Genomic DNA, 15345 nt, shown 5'->3' with positions numbered 1-15345 from the left:
CATATAGTGTAAAGAATGGAGGATAACACACAGAGATGGTCCTGAGACTGGGGTACTGAGAGGGTGCAGAAGCAAAAGGGGGTGAGAACCAAGGAAGAGAGACCCATTAAACAGCCACAAAACTCACCCTCTGAACAGATGGTGGCCTACACTGGGATAGCTGAGGTGGAGATGGAGCAGGAAGGAGAGATTCTAAAATATTTGGAACATGGAAAGGCAGGGTCTGGTGACTGTTGGGAATGGAGGCTGGATGGGGAGGAGGAGGAGCTGGGAGAGGACGGAGGCCCGTGTCCAGTGGGATGATGGGTGGGCGCTGGTGCCCTTGACCCAGGAGCAGGAGGAGGGGGAGGGGAATCGGCAGGAGCTGATTGGAGCAGCGGAGTTTGAGGTCCCCCAACATCTCAGCCAAGTGGAGAGGCGCCACGGCAACAGGGAGGGTGCACCTGAGCTTCAGCCCGAGCCGGGCACAGGTTTGGATCTCACCAACCCGAGGATGGCACTTGCAACCGCGAGGTCACTGGACACCTCCCAGGGAGAGCATCCGGAGAGACGGGAAATGTGGGACCTCCCCGGGTTTTCAGGGACAGCTGGAGGAAGAGGGGCCTAGAGCAATAGTGGGGATGTCCAAATAGGACAATGAAAAAGATTCTGCTCCTGGGGGGTCAAGGAAATCAGGGTAACCAGAGGAAGCCGGTCCAGCAGCGAAAAAATGACCCCTGGACTCTCCCATGGCCAACCTCCGCAGGGGAGTTTTAGCCACACCCTTCAGGTGGAGAGGCTGGTGTCGCTCAGGAGGCTGTTCTACCAACATCCCCCGGTCCTCCTCCCCCGGGCCACCCGGCCTCGGGAGCCACCCTCCTGTGCTCACTTCTGTGAGATCAACATTTTCAGATCCCTGGCAGAAGGTGTGATTATCCTTCTGTGCCTGGCTGATCTCACGGGGGTTCACGCATGAGTCCCTGCTGTTGCAAATGATGAGGTCGAGTGGCACTGGACCACTGAGCCCCTCCCCAGCCCTATTTTGTATTTTATTTAGAGACAGGGTCTCACTGAGTTGCTTAGCTCCTCTCTTTGGCTGAGGCTGGCTTTGAACTCGTGATCCTCCTGTCTCAGCCTCCTGAGCCGCTGGGATTACAGGTGTGCGCCACTGCACCCAGACTTCATTATTTTTTTACGGCCAAATACTATTCCGTTGTGTGTACATACCACGTTTTCCTTATCCATCATCCATTGATGGACACTTAGATTGATCCCCTATCTTGGCTACAGTGACTAGTGCTGGTGTGAGCTGGAAATCACAGCTCTCCTCAACATATTGATTTTATTCCCTTTGAAGTGAGATCTCTGGGTCACTTTGGTGGTTTAATATTTTTGAGGAGCCTCCATACTGTTTTCCATAGTGACTGTACCAATTCGTATTCCCAACAACATCCATTTTCTCTTGTCTCTCTGATAATAGTCATTATAAGGTGAGGAGGTAAATTCTGGTGGTTGGCCAAAGGGTAGATAAGCCTGGTTAGATGGGAAACATAAATTTCCCGAGATCTGTTGCCCAGCATGGTGACTGCAGTTAATGACAATATTTTTATATTCTTGAAAAGTGACAGCGGACGTTTATGGGATCTCACCACAGAAAATGAGAACCGTGTGAGGTAATGCATTTGTTGCGGAGCTAAATTTAACCACCGCAGGGAGGTATCTGCCTCGCAACCTCATGTCGAGCCTGACAGAAACGTACACAGTTATCATCAATTTGAACCAACAAATACAACAAATCTTAAAAAAAAATAAATAAGTGAAAGACAAGCCGAGGGTGGCGGCCTTGGGCAGGGAGGAGCAGAAGGCAAATATTTTTATGTGAATGGGGAAGGGCCAAGGTCACAAGTTGTGGCCCTGGTTTTCTTGACGCAGGACGCAGAACACCTGTTAAGAATAGAGGGGTGTGGGGTGGTGATTGTCCCAGATGCCACTTTAGAGGCTGGAGAAGGTTCACACGGACCACTGGGGAGGCTGAGGAGGCACCTAGCCAGTACCAGTGGGGTGGGGGGATATGCCGTGGGCCCGGCTCTCTGAAGTTCCACATTTGCGAGCTAGTTCCCCATTTGTACCAGGAGTAGAGAAGCTGGCTTGTATCCAGATTGAGACTTTGCTGGAGGGTTGTTGCTGGGGTCAAGATCCCTGAACTTCCCCCTCCCGATACCTTTGATTCCTTGGAGAGTCCCAAAGACATAGAGAAGAGGTACTGGCCATTTGCTCTCCAAAAGCCTGGACTCTTTTTAAATCTGCCCTATGATGTCCACCATGGCCTGGCCGCCAGGTCCAAGTGGGGGTTTAAAAAGTCCCAGATCCTCGACTGGGCACAGTGGTGCACACCTGTCGTCGCAGCGGCTCGGGAGGCTGAGGCAGGAGGATCGCGAGTTCAAAGCCAGCCTCAGCCAAAGAGAGGAGCTAAGCAACTCAGTGAGACCCTGTCTCTAAATAAAATACAAAATAGGGCTGAGGATGGGGCTCAGAGGTTGAGCGCCCCTGAGTTCAATCCCTGGTACCCCCCACCTCCAAAAAAAATCCCAGATTCCCTCCTCAGTTTTGTACCCTCCAGTCTCAAGGGTAGCCCACACCACCTCCAAGCTGACTGCCGTCCAAGTGCCCCAAGGTGGTTAGCTGGGGACGCAGGGTAAGCTGGCCCTCTACTGTGAGAACAAGTGCCTGCCTCATTTCTTTCCCTCTTTCCTTTGGGTGTCCAACTTCCTCTTCTTCGGTGTTTGTTTTCTGGAAATGAATACCGCCCCAGCTTCGGGTGTCCATTGTGAGGATTGACGGGAGATGTCATGGTGCTGAGAACCTTGACGGCGGCCCCGTGTGTTTTGCACTCGGTACACATCGCGATTGTTTGCAGAGAAGCAATTTGCGTGAAGGAAAAAAAAGTCGCTGGGAGGGATCACACGGCAGAGAGGGCCAAGGAACTTTTTCTTGCCAACCTTTGTGCCGAGTTGCTTATCTTTCCCATGCTCAGGGAGCCCAGGGCACACCTGGGAATGAGCTGCTGCCCTACCTGAGCACCAATCGTGGACAGCCACATGGGTGGGAAACCCTATTAAAGACGGGCCCCAGCGGGCTGCGTTCTCACGGTGGGCCAGACCAGGGCCGAGGCTCCCGGTTCTCAGCCCAAGGTGAGTCCCGGCAAGCTTTTCTCCTAATCCTGGGGGCGGGGGGGGGGCTCCCACTTTCCACCTCTTGGACTTGTGAGGGTCCTTGGTTTCTGGAAGCTTTTAGAATCTAGCAAGGAGTGTGGGCCTTAGCCACTGTCCAGAGATCCTGGCTCACTCTGTGTCCAGCTCAGCCAGGGTTCAGTCGTCTGCTGGCTGCTCCGAGCCTGCAGAAGCCACCTCTGCCCCAGACCTCCACCAGGAAGATGGGTTTCCACCGGGATTGCCTCTCTCAGAGTCACGGTCCGGGGTGGTTCCCTGTCACCACTGTCTCGTGGTGTATGCACGACAGGGCTCCCAGAAACAGATTTCTGACTTCTTCTGAAGTCTTCCAGGGGCCGTGAGACGTTGTCCAGAGACTGACCTTCCAGGGAAAGAGTTTCCAGAGGAGTGAACGTCCTTGGGTGCTGTAGGCTCCCGTACTACCTCGCCTTTCCCGTGTATTTATTCATTCTTCCATTAAAATCTTTCCTGGGCATCCTTGAGGGCCTGATTCTGTGCTAGGAGACAAGGTCCCATCCTCGTGGAAATTGTGCCGAGGATGCTTCAGGGGTCTCTCAGCAGGACCCCATGCCTGAGTCTGAGGCAGGCCACCCTGACTTCTCCTGCAGACATTGCAGCACTAGAATCCGCTCCTCCCTCCACTCTCAGAGAGAATTTCCCTCCACCTGGACGGGGACCACCTGACACCCTTCCAGGAAGTGCTGCAGCACCCGCAGACCCGAAACTCACCCTGGCTTTGCTCGCTGTCCACTCCACCCGCTCCGGGAGTCCCCCACTCCCGCTATCTCACCCGCTTCTGCGAGTTCCACCTGCAGTTCTGCTTCTGAGAGCAGCACAGGAGCGAGCTACTGAACTTGCCGCCCGGGCCTGGATTTAATGCCCTCAGCTGGAAATGAGATCAAGTACAGTGGGGGGCTTAGTCCAGGTGCCGTCACGCAGTCGGAGCTAGACTGAGGAGAGTCCCCATCTTAGCCTGGCACCTCAAAGGGAGCCCCTCTGTGGCTCTGATCCTGTGGCCCTTTCCCTCCCCAGAGCTGCATGGGGAGCCTGCACCCTGTGGAGTGAGTCACGCGCCTCACCCTGCTGAAGGATGGCCGGCTCTGACCCCCTGTGGCTGGCCTTGGCCTCCTGCATCCTGGCTCTGGCCTCTACGGCGCAGCAAGGTGAGTGCTCCGCTTATCTGGCACCTCGGGCGCCCAGAATGACCTGGGGTGTGATTAGAGATGTGCAGTGGCCCGTGATGTCCTGAGTGACTGTTCAACGTCACCCATGGCCTCACTGAGTGTTCTGATTGCCAGGTGATGGACTCTGATGTTTAATTGATGGCTCGTGTGCCTGTCAGAACTCGTTCGAGTTCTTAGAGTGTAGGGCTGGGGACAGAGACCCCGTGGACTGTGGAGTTGCTCGGTCCACCCAAGCCCTTGGTCCCTTTCTCAGGTTACAGAGACCCCCGAGAAGCCAGTTCCTATGGGCTGGACTTGGCCTGTGGGGCCCCTGGCACCCCAGAGGCCGAGGTCTGTTTCGACCCCTGTGAGAATCACACGGTCCTCAATGACCCCTCCCGGAGCACACTCAACACAGACGAACTCCAGCAGTGCGACCGCGACTTGAGAGGCTGGTACCGCTTTGTGGGCGAGGGGGGAGTGAGGATGCCCGAGACCTGTGTCCCCATGTTCCGATGCCAGACGGCCGCTCCCATGTGGCTGAACGGGGCCCACCCTGACCTCGGGGAGGGCATCGTCACCCACACTTCCTGTGCCCACTGGAGTGACAACTGTTGCCTCTGGTCGACTGAAGTGCAGGTGAAGGCCTGCCCCGGCGGGTTCCACGTGTACCATTTGGAAGGCAGCCCCAACTGCAATCTGAGATTCTGCACAGGTGAGTGGCGGCTGTGGGCGGGGTGGCCCTGAGATGCTCAGGCCCCAGCCCGAACGAGGGGAGCCGGTCGGGAGGGGGATGTGCAGAGCTCCCGCCAGCCCTGGCAGGATGCGAGTCCCCCTGTTACCCTTGCGCCCGCAGGAGAGCGCCTCCAGGTTGCCAGACCGTTCGCATTTCCATAAACTAGAACTTGCACGTGGGGGGTGGGATCCCCTGATTTAGAAATGCAAAATGTCAAGGACTCAGGCTCTTCCCTATCTGGGTTCCATTTGGGTGGTTTAAGTTACCTCTTAGAACCTCAGTTTCCTGGTCTGATTAGGAAAAAAAAATGGATAATAGCAAAAATATCAGCAAACCTATGGTGCTCACCATGCACTTGTCACCAACTCCACAAAACAGGTGGCTATGTGGTTACCCGGATGAGGGCACAGAGAGGTCAAGCAACTCTCTTGATATCACAAATCTGGAATGTAGGAGAGCTGGGATTTGAACCTGGCACTGTGGCCCTGGCCTCCAGGACTTGACCTCCAGGCTGCCCTGACTCCCATGGTGACCTGAGTGCGGTGGCCTGGAGTGAGCGTTCTGATAGAGCCGTAGGGCTGTGGCCTACTCTGCTGGGTGGGGAATCGGGAGACCTGAGTCTGAGGTTGACCCTTCCACTAAGTACCTCACGCCCTTGGCCAAACTCCTGTGCCCTGGTGGGATGAGAGGGCTGGACTCGGGGGACCTCAGACCCACCCTGCATGGCCTCCTGATCCTCTTCCTCCCTGGCCCCATCTCCTAGACCCCTCCACTGTGGAAGACAGGTGTGAGCAGGCCTGCCGCCCAGAGGAGGAGTGCCTCCCTCAAAATGGCACCTGGGCCTGCGTCTGCAGACAGGACCTCAACGGCTCTGGTGAGGCACTCACTGGAAACGGTATCCGCTGTCCTGCGTGGATAGGGCAGGAGCAGGGGGCTTTGGAGGTCATGACGAGGTGTGGACCAAAGTCGGGGGGCATGGACTGAGGTTGGGGTGGAGATTCTGTCCCTTGGCAAAGATGGGAGGGGGAGGGCTGGGACAAATTCCATGTCAGCTGCTGGACCATGGCCAGGCTTGACCCTCGAGGGACAAAGTTACTGCACAAGAACTCTACATGCTGGGGATATGGCTCAGTGGTAGAGGGTTTGCCCAGCATGTGTGAGGCCCTTAGTTCAATCTCCAAGAACTACCAAAAAATTAAAAAAAAATCTGCAAAGATGGGAGCTACATGCTGCATTCAGGTATCAACAGTCTTCATGCTGGGAACGTGGTGGGTAGACTCCTGGGACAGGATGCAGAGAGTAGTAGATGCTCAAGAAGCATTTGGTGGGCAGGGTGGCTTTGCACACGCTCCCTGCCCACTGCTTCTAGACCTCCGTGCACCTTACCTACCTCCTCGTGGCTTTGCAGATATTCAGAGTTTGCAGCCTCAGCTGGACTGTGGGGCCAGCGAGATCAAGGTGAAGGTAGACAAGTGTTTGTTGGGAGGCCTGGGTTTTGGGGAGAAGATCTTCGCCTACCTCAAGGACCGGAGCTGCAGCAGCATCCTACAAGCAGAGGATGGGAACTGGGTGTCTGTGACCAGTCCCACTCAGGCCAGTGCCTGTGGGAACATTCTGGAGGTAAGTGGTGCTCATGCCCTGGCTGCCAGATGGTGGGATGCAGGCCCAGGGGACCCGTCGTCGTGCTGAGAGATCCTGGGCACCTGTCCCCTCTGGGCCCCCAGAGTCATGCGTGAGATTAAACACGCTGGTCCACTAGAGCCTGAGGTTCATAGACGTGAGCTATGGTCAGGATGATTTTCATTAGGGTTCCTGAGGGAGGGAGGCACTGGGCACCATGCCCGCCAGGCCCCGACTCTTCCCTAGGGCCAGGTATATATTGATGGTTCTGTTCTTAATCTGGCCTCCTCATTCCTCTTCCCATAAAGTTTTTGAGCCTCTGGAGGAGGAGGCCCCTTTACCTCCTGGAGGTCAGAAGACAGGGTGGCTTCCTGGGCTGAGAACCCTCCCTCTGGTCTCAGATCTGAATTTGACCTTTGCTTGCACACATCCGTGGAAACATACCTGTGGTTTTGTTTTTATACCAAAGCGTAATGGAACCCATGCCCTCTACAAAAACACTCTCTCCTTGGCCACCGACTTCATCATCAGAGACGTCCTCGTCAACATCAACTTCCAGTGTGCCTACCCACTGGACATGAAGGTCAGCCTCCAGACTGCACTTCGGCCCATTGTGAGGTATGGCATGACCCTTGCCCTTTGACCCACAGCCCTGACTTTGGTCCCTCTCCCTTCTAGCACGGTTCATGATGTCCACACAATGCCACTGACCCCTTTGGGGAGCTCCTGCGCATTCATTTCTCAAAATGTGTTGATTGGACATTGGGGATCCTCATTATGAACAGGGCACACATGGGATGGGTATTTCCTGGATATTAGAGATTGTTATTATGAAACAATGCCGGGCTACAAAACGGTGCTTTTAAACGTGCTTAGGAGCAAAATGAGAGGACAGGTCCCTTCACCTTGAAGAAGGTCATTAAACGACTATGTCAACAGTTATTTACAAGTGAGATAAATGAAATGTAGGAAGAATACAGGTTTCTCTGGGAGCAGGAAATAGGGGTCCCGAACCTCATCTTGGTGGGATAGGGATGGGGGGCAGGAAGGCTTCACTGCAGACTTGGGATTTAAACTGAGACTACCTTTGACTGGATAAACAGCATCTTTGTCCCACCAGAAATAGAACCAAAGAGCAAGCTGCCTGAGATTCAATACAGGCCAGGCCGCTGTCTGTACCCGTGTGCCTGGAATAGGGCCTGTCCCATCAGGTCCTTAGCATTCCTAAGCTTACCAGGGGATTTTCTGAGCTGTCTAGAAATCCAGAGTGCCTGTCCCATTCCCTCATTATAAACTCCTGGGCTCACAGAGGGGCAGGATCAGAAGGAGTGGAAAAATCTTTGAGTTCAATGGTTTTCATTTATATTATGTGGGGGCCCATGGGTCACAGAGAATCAAAATGAAAGACACTTATCTTGTTACAATGATGTTCAACGGAAGGTTGTGGGTGGAGGGAAGAGATCTGAGGCTAAAAATTGTGAGTGAACAGAACCGGTCCTCAGCGCCATTCTCCAGGTGGTACGATGGCACTGTGTGCTGACCCTTCTTCTGTGAGCAAGAGTTACGCCACCTACCAGGGCAATCGGTGGAAATCCCAGAGACAGAGACAGAGTTCTCTCTTTGTCATTTTGAGTGCCTAGAAGCTAGTAAATGCTCTGTTTAAATGGATGATGGAATAGTTCCTTTAGAGATCCAAGATAAACCTTTGCCTCCATAACCTTACCCAAGTATGGGAGTTGGTCTCTGTTGTTCTCTCTGGTCAAAACCTGATGTTTCCACTCCTTCTCTCAGTTCCCTGAACATCAGTGTGGATGGGGAGGGAGAGTTCACCATCAGGATGGCCCTCTTCCAAGACCAGAACTACGTGAACCCTTACGAAGGGGATATGGCTGTGCTGTCGGTGGAGTCCATACTCTACGTGGGCGCCATCTTGGAGAGAGGAGACACCTCCCGGTTCAACCTGTTGTTGAGGAACTGCTATGCCACACCCTCAAGTGACAAGGAAGACCCCGTCAAGTACTTCATCATCAGAAACAGGTACTGGGCAACTCCGTCTGGGATGATCTTTTGGCTTTAACAAAGTTTAGGGGGAAAATATTAATCTCATTCCTACTTGGCCGTTGTGTAAGTTGGTTTACCTCCTTGGGAAAAAATTTGGCATTACAGATTGTATAATACCCTCTGAGCCAAGAATCTCACTCCTGAGAGTTTAGCCTAAAGTATTAATACGTAATAGGAGGGCCGGGTAAAGAAATGCCAATGCTTTTTTCCATTTCAGTATGTTTGAAGATTTTGACAATAGGCTCGTTGTTCAAAAACAGTCTCATACAGATGTGAGCACCGATCAGCATAAAAAATGATCTGAGAAGTATGGAGAGAAAGTATCGTTCGAACTGACAAAAACAAAGAAATATGAATATCTACAGGTCATGATTCAAACCATAGTAAAGACATTAGATGTTTTTTCATTGAGCTTAGCTACGTGCCAGGCCCTGTGCTGAGCAGTGTACCTGGTAGTCTCATTAAGCACTCCCATCCACTCTATGAATATGACTGTCTCCATTTTGCAGTCAGGTTAAGAAATCTGCCCGGGACCATTTAGCTGGAAACTGGGGAAGGCTGGGATTTAAAACAATTCTCTTTCACTCCAGAGATTGGGCCCCAAATAATTTAAGCCACAGAGGAATTGAAAGAGTTCAGGCTACCATGGGATGGCAGTCACTGTGTATGTGTGTGTGTGTGTGTGTGTGTGTGTGTGTGTGTGTGTGTGTGTCTGTGTGAGGGTGCGCTTTAGTTTTCTCCAATGAAGTCACACCTTTTCCCTTCTGCCCCTCCAGCTGCCCCAATGAACGTGACGCCACCATCCACGTGGCAGAGAACGGGGCGTCCGCGGAAAGTCGGTTCTCGGTGCAGATGTTCATGTTTGCTGGGAATTATGACCTCGTTTTCCTGCATTGTGAGGTCCATCTCTGTGATTCCCATAATGAGCAGTGCCAGCCGGTGAGCGTTCTCTTTGGATGGGGCTGTTCGGAGCCTGGCATGGGGCTGGCACCCGACAGGCTCTCCGTACATACTTTTTAGAGTTATGGAGGGAGGGATGAATGGAAGGGTGGATGGATGGGCAGATGGATGAGGGAAGAAGGTGGGCTGGATGGATGCCTGAAGAGACGGAAGGACAGATGGGTGGCTGGGTGCATTTGAGGGAGGGGGGCAGGGAGGAGGATGTACCCATGGACTCTGGGCACTTCTGAAAACTCATTCATAAGCGCTTATGTTGTCCGCCGGAGGTGGAGCCGTTTTCTTTGGCATGAGACCTAATTTGAATGATTGTGATAATGCAGGTGAAGCATCCCTGCTCTGAAAACCTGAAATCCAAAATGCTCTGAAATGCAAGACTTTTTGAGGGTCAACATGATGATCAGAATCTGGGGATTTTGGAACATGCGGGGTTTCATATTTTCAGATGATGGATGATCGACCGGTAAAGTGTGTGCAAATATTCCCAAGTCTAAAGAATGCCAAAATTGAAAAAAAAAAAACAAAAAACAAAAGACCTCTGGATCCAAGCATTTTGGAGTTTTCAGTGCTTCCTCTGTGTTGAGCTTCATGCTACAACTATTGCACACCTTATCAAATTTAGCACAACGGCTCTTTAAGGAGAGCTTTAAATTGACCTCATTGTATAGATAAAAAGACTCAAGAGGAATCCTTTACCAAGAGCCACACATGGCTAGAGGGTATCGGAGCTGGAATGGACCCCAGCTGAGCTGTGGCTCTAAGGCCCCTGCCCTTACCCCCATTGGCCACTGTCTGTGAGTAGCACTCAACTGTGTCCACCTGTTGGCAGAGATATTTTTTTTTTCATCCTAATCTTTCAAACCAGATATGTCCCATTTAATCATCCCAAAGAGAAGTCATTTGCCCCCAATCGTACAACTAAAAGAGAGCAGAGGTGAGATTCAAACCTGGATTTGTTTGACAGGACAGTGAGACTTCTCTGGTTTGAGAAAAGCAGAGCTTCAGAATTAGGAGGGAAGGGTGGGTGGGGCCCAGTTTCTGGGCCAGAGCCACCCGGGGCAGGGAGTCTGCACAGGAACCAGGCATCATATTAAATCTGGATCTAATGAGAGCTCTCTATCCTCACAGTCTTGTTCAAGAAATCAACTCCGTAGTGAAGTACCGGCCATTGACCTGGCCCGGGTTCTAGATCTGGGACCCATCTCTCGGAGAGGTAAGTGGCCTGGTCCTGGTAACCAGGCCAGCAGGCCGGGTGCTGATAGTGCCTAGGGTCACCCGCCCAACTCCTCAGGGCTCTTTTGCCTTCTTGGTCCGGCCCCCACTGGTGGATCTGTCTTTCCGTGATACAGAATGACGTTGTCAATTGTGATGGTCCTCCTGGGTGCGAGAGTCCTGGCCAAGCTCTTGGCTTTCAACAATTTACTTAATCCACCCGTAACTGTGGGCATTTTACAGGTGAGAGGCCAAGGTTCAGAGAGAATCAGGAACTCACCTAAGAGCAAACTGCTCCTAGATGGTAGAAATGAGGCCTGAGCCCAGCTCCGTCTGATCTGAGAGCATGTGGCCTTGATCTTCCTCCACCTGCTCCAGATCCCCATAACTCGGTCCCTTTGGGGTGAAGTCTGAGGTTCCTGCTTAGATGAAATTCTGTATTCTGGCTGTTTTCCAACATTCGGTTACAGCATTCTTGAGTAGGATATTAGGGGAACCTTTTCAACTGCTCCCCAAATTTTATCCATCCTACACATGGGTTCACAGTACTCTCATGGTTTTATTTTCCCACCATAATGGAGGTGTCAAGAAATGCAAAAATAATGAAATCAAATTTTTTTGCCCTAAAGAAATGAATATGTAATAACATGAATAATTTTAATAATGATAATGATACTTATTTGTACCTGGCACCACGCCAAATACCTTTCTAAAACGACACTCTGAATGCTCAAGTAAGCACTATTGCCACATCCACTCTCCACGTGGGTAAGCAGAATCTGTCTCATGAAGGACACTCTGCCCCTTTCCTGAGCCCTCTATCTGGTGCCTTCTGTGGTGCCCAGGATAACTGAGAGAGGAACTTCCACTCTGGAGTAAGACATCCTGGGCTTCCAATCCCAGATCTGCTACTAATGGGCAAGGTCAACTCTGCAAGTCCCTTAACATGGCTGAGTCTCGGTCTTCTCATCTGTCAAGAGGAGACGAGGACATTTTCCTCACAGAATCTATCAGGAGGATTAGGTTTATCATGCATGAGTTGCATTTAGAAAGGTGCCCACTGGATGTCTGTGGTTGTGGGGACCAGGTCAGGGTTTGGAACAGCTGCGGTCACGGTGCTGCAGTCACCCAGAGCATGACTGAGAGGTTCTTGCCCTCTGTTCCCGTTCACAGGTGCCCAGTCTCTTGGTGTCATGAATGGAACCCCTGGAACTACAGGTACATCATGTCCTCGTGTCTCTCCTGTGGCCTTCCCAATTCCCTCTCCCTCCCCTCTTCAATCTAGTCCCTTCTTCCCTGTGCTAGGGACTCTGCCTGCCACAATGGGCCAGAGCTGAGACTTGCTCCTCCGTCTAGCAGAGGAGACAGTCATTGGATGACAAATATTCAAGAGCCTACTGTGTGCCAGGCATTGTTCTAGGCACTGAAATTATGGTGGTGAGAGAAGACAGACTGGTGCATGCCCTCGTAGAACTCATTGCGTGAGAAACAGACGATAGAAAGTAAGCATAAGTTATTTAGAAATAAAAAAAAAAGATGATGGGACAGAAAGTTACTAAATGCCTAGTGATGCTCAAATCAGATCGAAGCGTATTGCTCTCATACATGAGTGAAATCGCAAGGCAAGCAGTTCAAGGCAAGTAGATGGGCTCTTTCTAGCTCACCACTTCGGCATGTTGAAGATGTGACTATCAGCTCCATGGTCCAAGATGGCAGCCGGAGCTCCCACCCTCCCATCTAGAAATCCAGATGGAGAGAACATGGAAGAAGTTAGTGAGTGTTGAGGCACATTCCTGGAAGCTGGCACCGTATAACTTTACTCATATTCACTGACCAGGGCTTAGCCACATGGCCCCAGGTGACTGGGTGACCAGGTACCCAACCAACAATCAATGGTTTTATTACCAAAGGAGGAAGGAAGAGTGAATGTCGGAATGGATAAATGGTCAGAAGCACAATCGGAGAAAGTGATATTCAGTGGAATGAGAAAAGGAAAGTGGGCAGATCTGGGGAGAATGGAATCCATAAGCAGAGGGGACATCAGTTCATGGCATCCATGAGGCTGGCACCTAAGGAAGTTAGTGGCGAGCTAGTAGAGAGTGCAGAAGGAGCACAGGGAGACTAATTCACTGTACTGGAAGAGGCCATGAAAGAATTTTGTGGGGTTTTGATGAATGACTTGGAGTTCAACAAGCAGACAAATCAAAGAGGTTTATTTTGGACAAAATGGGAAGCACGTGTATTGGGATTTTGCTACTAATGACCTACCTTGACAAACACAGTCCTGAAAAAGTTCCCTTCATCCTCAAATCCTCAACTAGACCACAGTCTAAAAGTTTTCTCGGGAAGTCCAAGATGGCCTCTTCATGCTTAATGCCAACATTCATTCAGACAATACTAAGAAAAGAAGTGTCCATGGGAGAGAGTGGATAGAGCTCAGAGTAAAAGCAGCTTGAAGTCGGGGACCTCGAGTCTCCTACCGCTCTGCCCATCCTTCAGGTCAGCTCAGGGCCTGGAACAGTGTGGCTTCCCAGGAGAGTCGCCTGAATTGTCTGATTTCTAGGGTGGACAGTTGGGAGCCTTCTGGAAGAGATCAATCTGATGTCAAGGCAGCAGACCACCACAAGAGGGCACTGTGGTTCTCATAGTTTTCTCTCTCCCTCAGTCATTTTCTGATATTTTAGAATTAACAGTCCGTCCATTTCATGTGTCATCGTTATAAATTGGCTGAAGATCACGGTAGCCCTCTCCCTTCTTCTAGGACGTCATCAGCAGGTTACTTTGAATTTTGGGGGTGGGGGGTGGGAGAGGTTATAACTCGATAGTGTTGTGGAAGAGGGTGCACATGCACCCTTAGCCTTTCAGAAAAAGGCAGCTATCATCCAGGATCCATGACCTTCCTTAACACTGAGTGTAATCAATGTGCAAAAAAGATTTGATCCCAGCTCTTCAGGTCTTAAGAGTCTAATTTTTAAAACCAGCACTAATATGTTTACCGTGTGCCATACAGTATTCTAAGTGCCAGATATGAATTTACTCATTTAAGTCTTACAAAACTCTGGCAAGGGGGTAGGTGCTACCAATATATCTGCTTTGCATACAGGAAAACTCAGGCACAGAGAGGTAGACTACCTTGCCTGGGACTTCCTAACTAAAGATTCTAAACTAAGTAGTCAGGTCTCAGAGGCATTGCTTTGTGCCTTTCTGACTCTTCAGTATTAGTCAGTATAAGTCATGCTAGCTGCTATAACAAACAATCCCAAATCCTCTGTGCCTTTATACAACAGTATAACTTCCCACTAAATTGCTGAAGTAGGGTGTAGTCCTAGTCTATGTACTAGGAACTCTGGTTCCTTCTGGTAACTTCTGCCAGCTCCATCATTCCCTGTGATCCTAGCCTTCATCTTCCACAACTGATCCCTAGAATGGTAGATGAGAGAGCATGCAGGATCATGTTGGAGATTTTCAGAACCTGGCCTATATAGATGGCCTGAATGACTTCTAGACACATGTCATCGGCCAGATTTAGTCACATCGTCCTACCTACCTGCAAAAGAACCTGGGAAAAATTTGCCTTCGTGTTCCAAGAAGAAAATGGGGAGAGTGGTTCGTGGTTAGATAGCTATGCCTCCGCCACAGGGGTCCCAGGGGCCGTGACCCACACCAGACATGAAGGACGTTCTGCCCTCTCCATCCCGTGTGGCACATGGCAAGGAGGCCAGCGCACATCGGCTGCTGAGTTCCCAAGCCCAGGACTTGACTTTCATGTCTCTGTGTTCCAGGGTTCCTGGTGGCCTGGCCCACGCTCCTCCTGCCTGTCCTCCTGGCCTGGCTGTTCTGAGAGCCCGGCTGGACATCTGGCCTTAGAGTCCATGCTGTCCCCTCCGGCAGTGGCTCCCATTCACCCTTCCTGAGTGGGTCCCTGGCACTTCACGCAGAAGTTTTGGCGTTAACAGACTCAAGACCAAGCCCGGCTTGGGAAGTAGAAGAGCTTTCGTGGACTCTAACACTGTCATACCTGTGTGTCCCCTTTGTCTCTTAGTGGGGACCCTGTCGGCCTGTCCTGGGCTGGCTTTCTCGTTTTCTCCTTTACTCTTGAAACCCTGAAAGCAAACTTCCTGGAGTAAAGACTGTGGCTCCAGGCTTTTCCGGGAGTGTAGCACATGTTGGTGACTGCGGGGGCGGGGTGGGGGGCATCTCCCATCCTGACGGCTGAGGAACTGGACAGTCTGACTCTTGGGTTCTGTCCACCTCCTCTCATGTGTCTCATCCTGCTCTCCACGGTCGCCATGGGAACAGGTAGCAAGGCCACTTTTGGAGATTCTCCAAGGGAGGAGTGGTCCCATGGCTCCCCTGTTCCCCCCACTCCACCTCATGGACTTTCTTA

At 51.4% G+C, this 15345-nt stretch overlaps 1 protein-coding gene across 2 annotated transcripts; it reads left to right on the top strand.

The window, feature by feature from the left end:
• The first annotated feature begins 4299 nt into the window (after positions 1 to 4299).
• Positions 4300 to 14799, top strand: Gp2 (glycoprotein 2). 2 transcript variants are annotated; one of them, XM_026402503.2, is made up of 10 exons: positions 4300 to 4372; positions 4647 to 5087; positions 5872 to 5982; positions 6517 to 6728; positions 7198 to 7346; positions 8520 to 8765; positions 9566 to 9728; positions 10875 to 10959; positions 12132 to 12176; positions 14741 to 14799. In XM_026402503.2, exons 1-10 carry the CDS (start codon positions 4300 to 4302, stop codon positions 14797 to 14799), a joined length of 1584 nt encoding a protein of 527 aa, XP_026258288.2. The 2 variants fall into 2 exon arrangements, with proteins under 2 accessions (XP_026258288.2, XP_077658877.1); XM_077802751.1 differs by having other exon boundaries at positions 4300 to 4383; positions 4724 to 5087.
• The last annotated feature ends 546 nt before the right edge of the window (positions 14800 to 15345 follow it).

This window comes from Urocitellus parryii, chromosome 9, assembly GCF_045843805.1.
Source record: "Urocitellus parryii isolate mUroPar1 chromosome 9, mUroPar1.hap1, whole genome shotgun sequence".
Lineage (NCBI taxonomy): Eukaryota > Metazoa > Chordata > Mammalia > Rodentia > Sciuridae > Urocitellus > Urocitellus parryii.
Note: the sequence above shows the minus strand (reverse complement) of the source record. Positions and strands in the feature narration are given on the sequence as shown.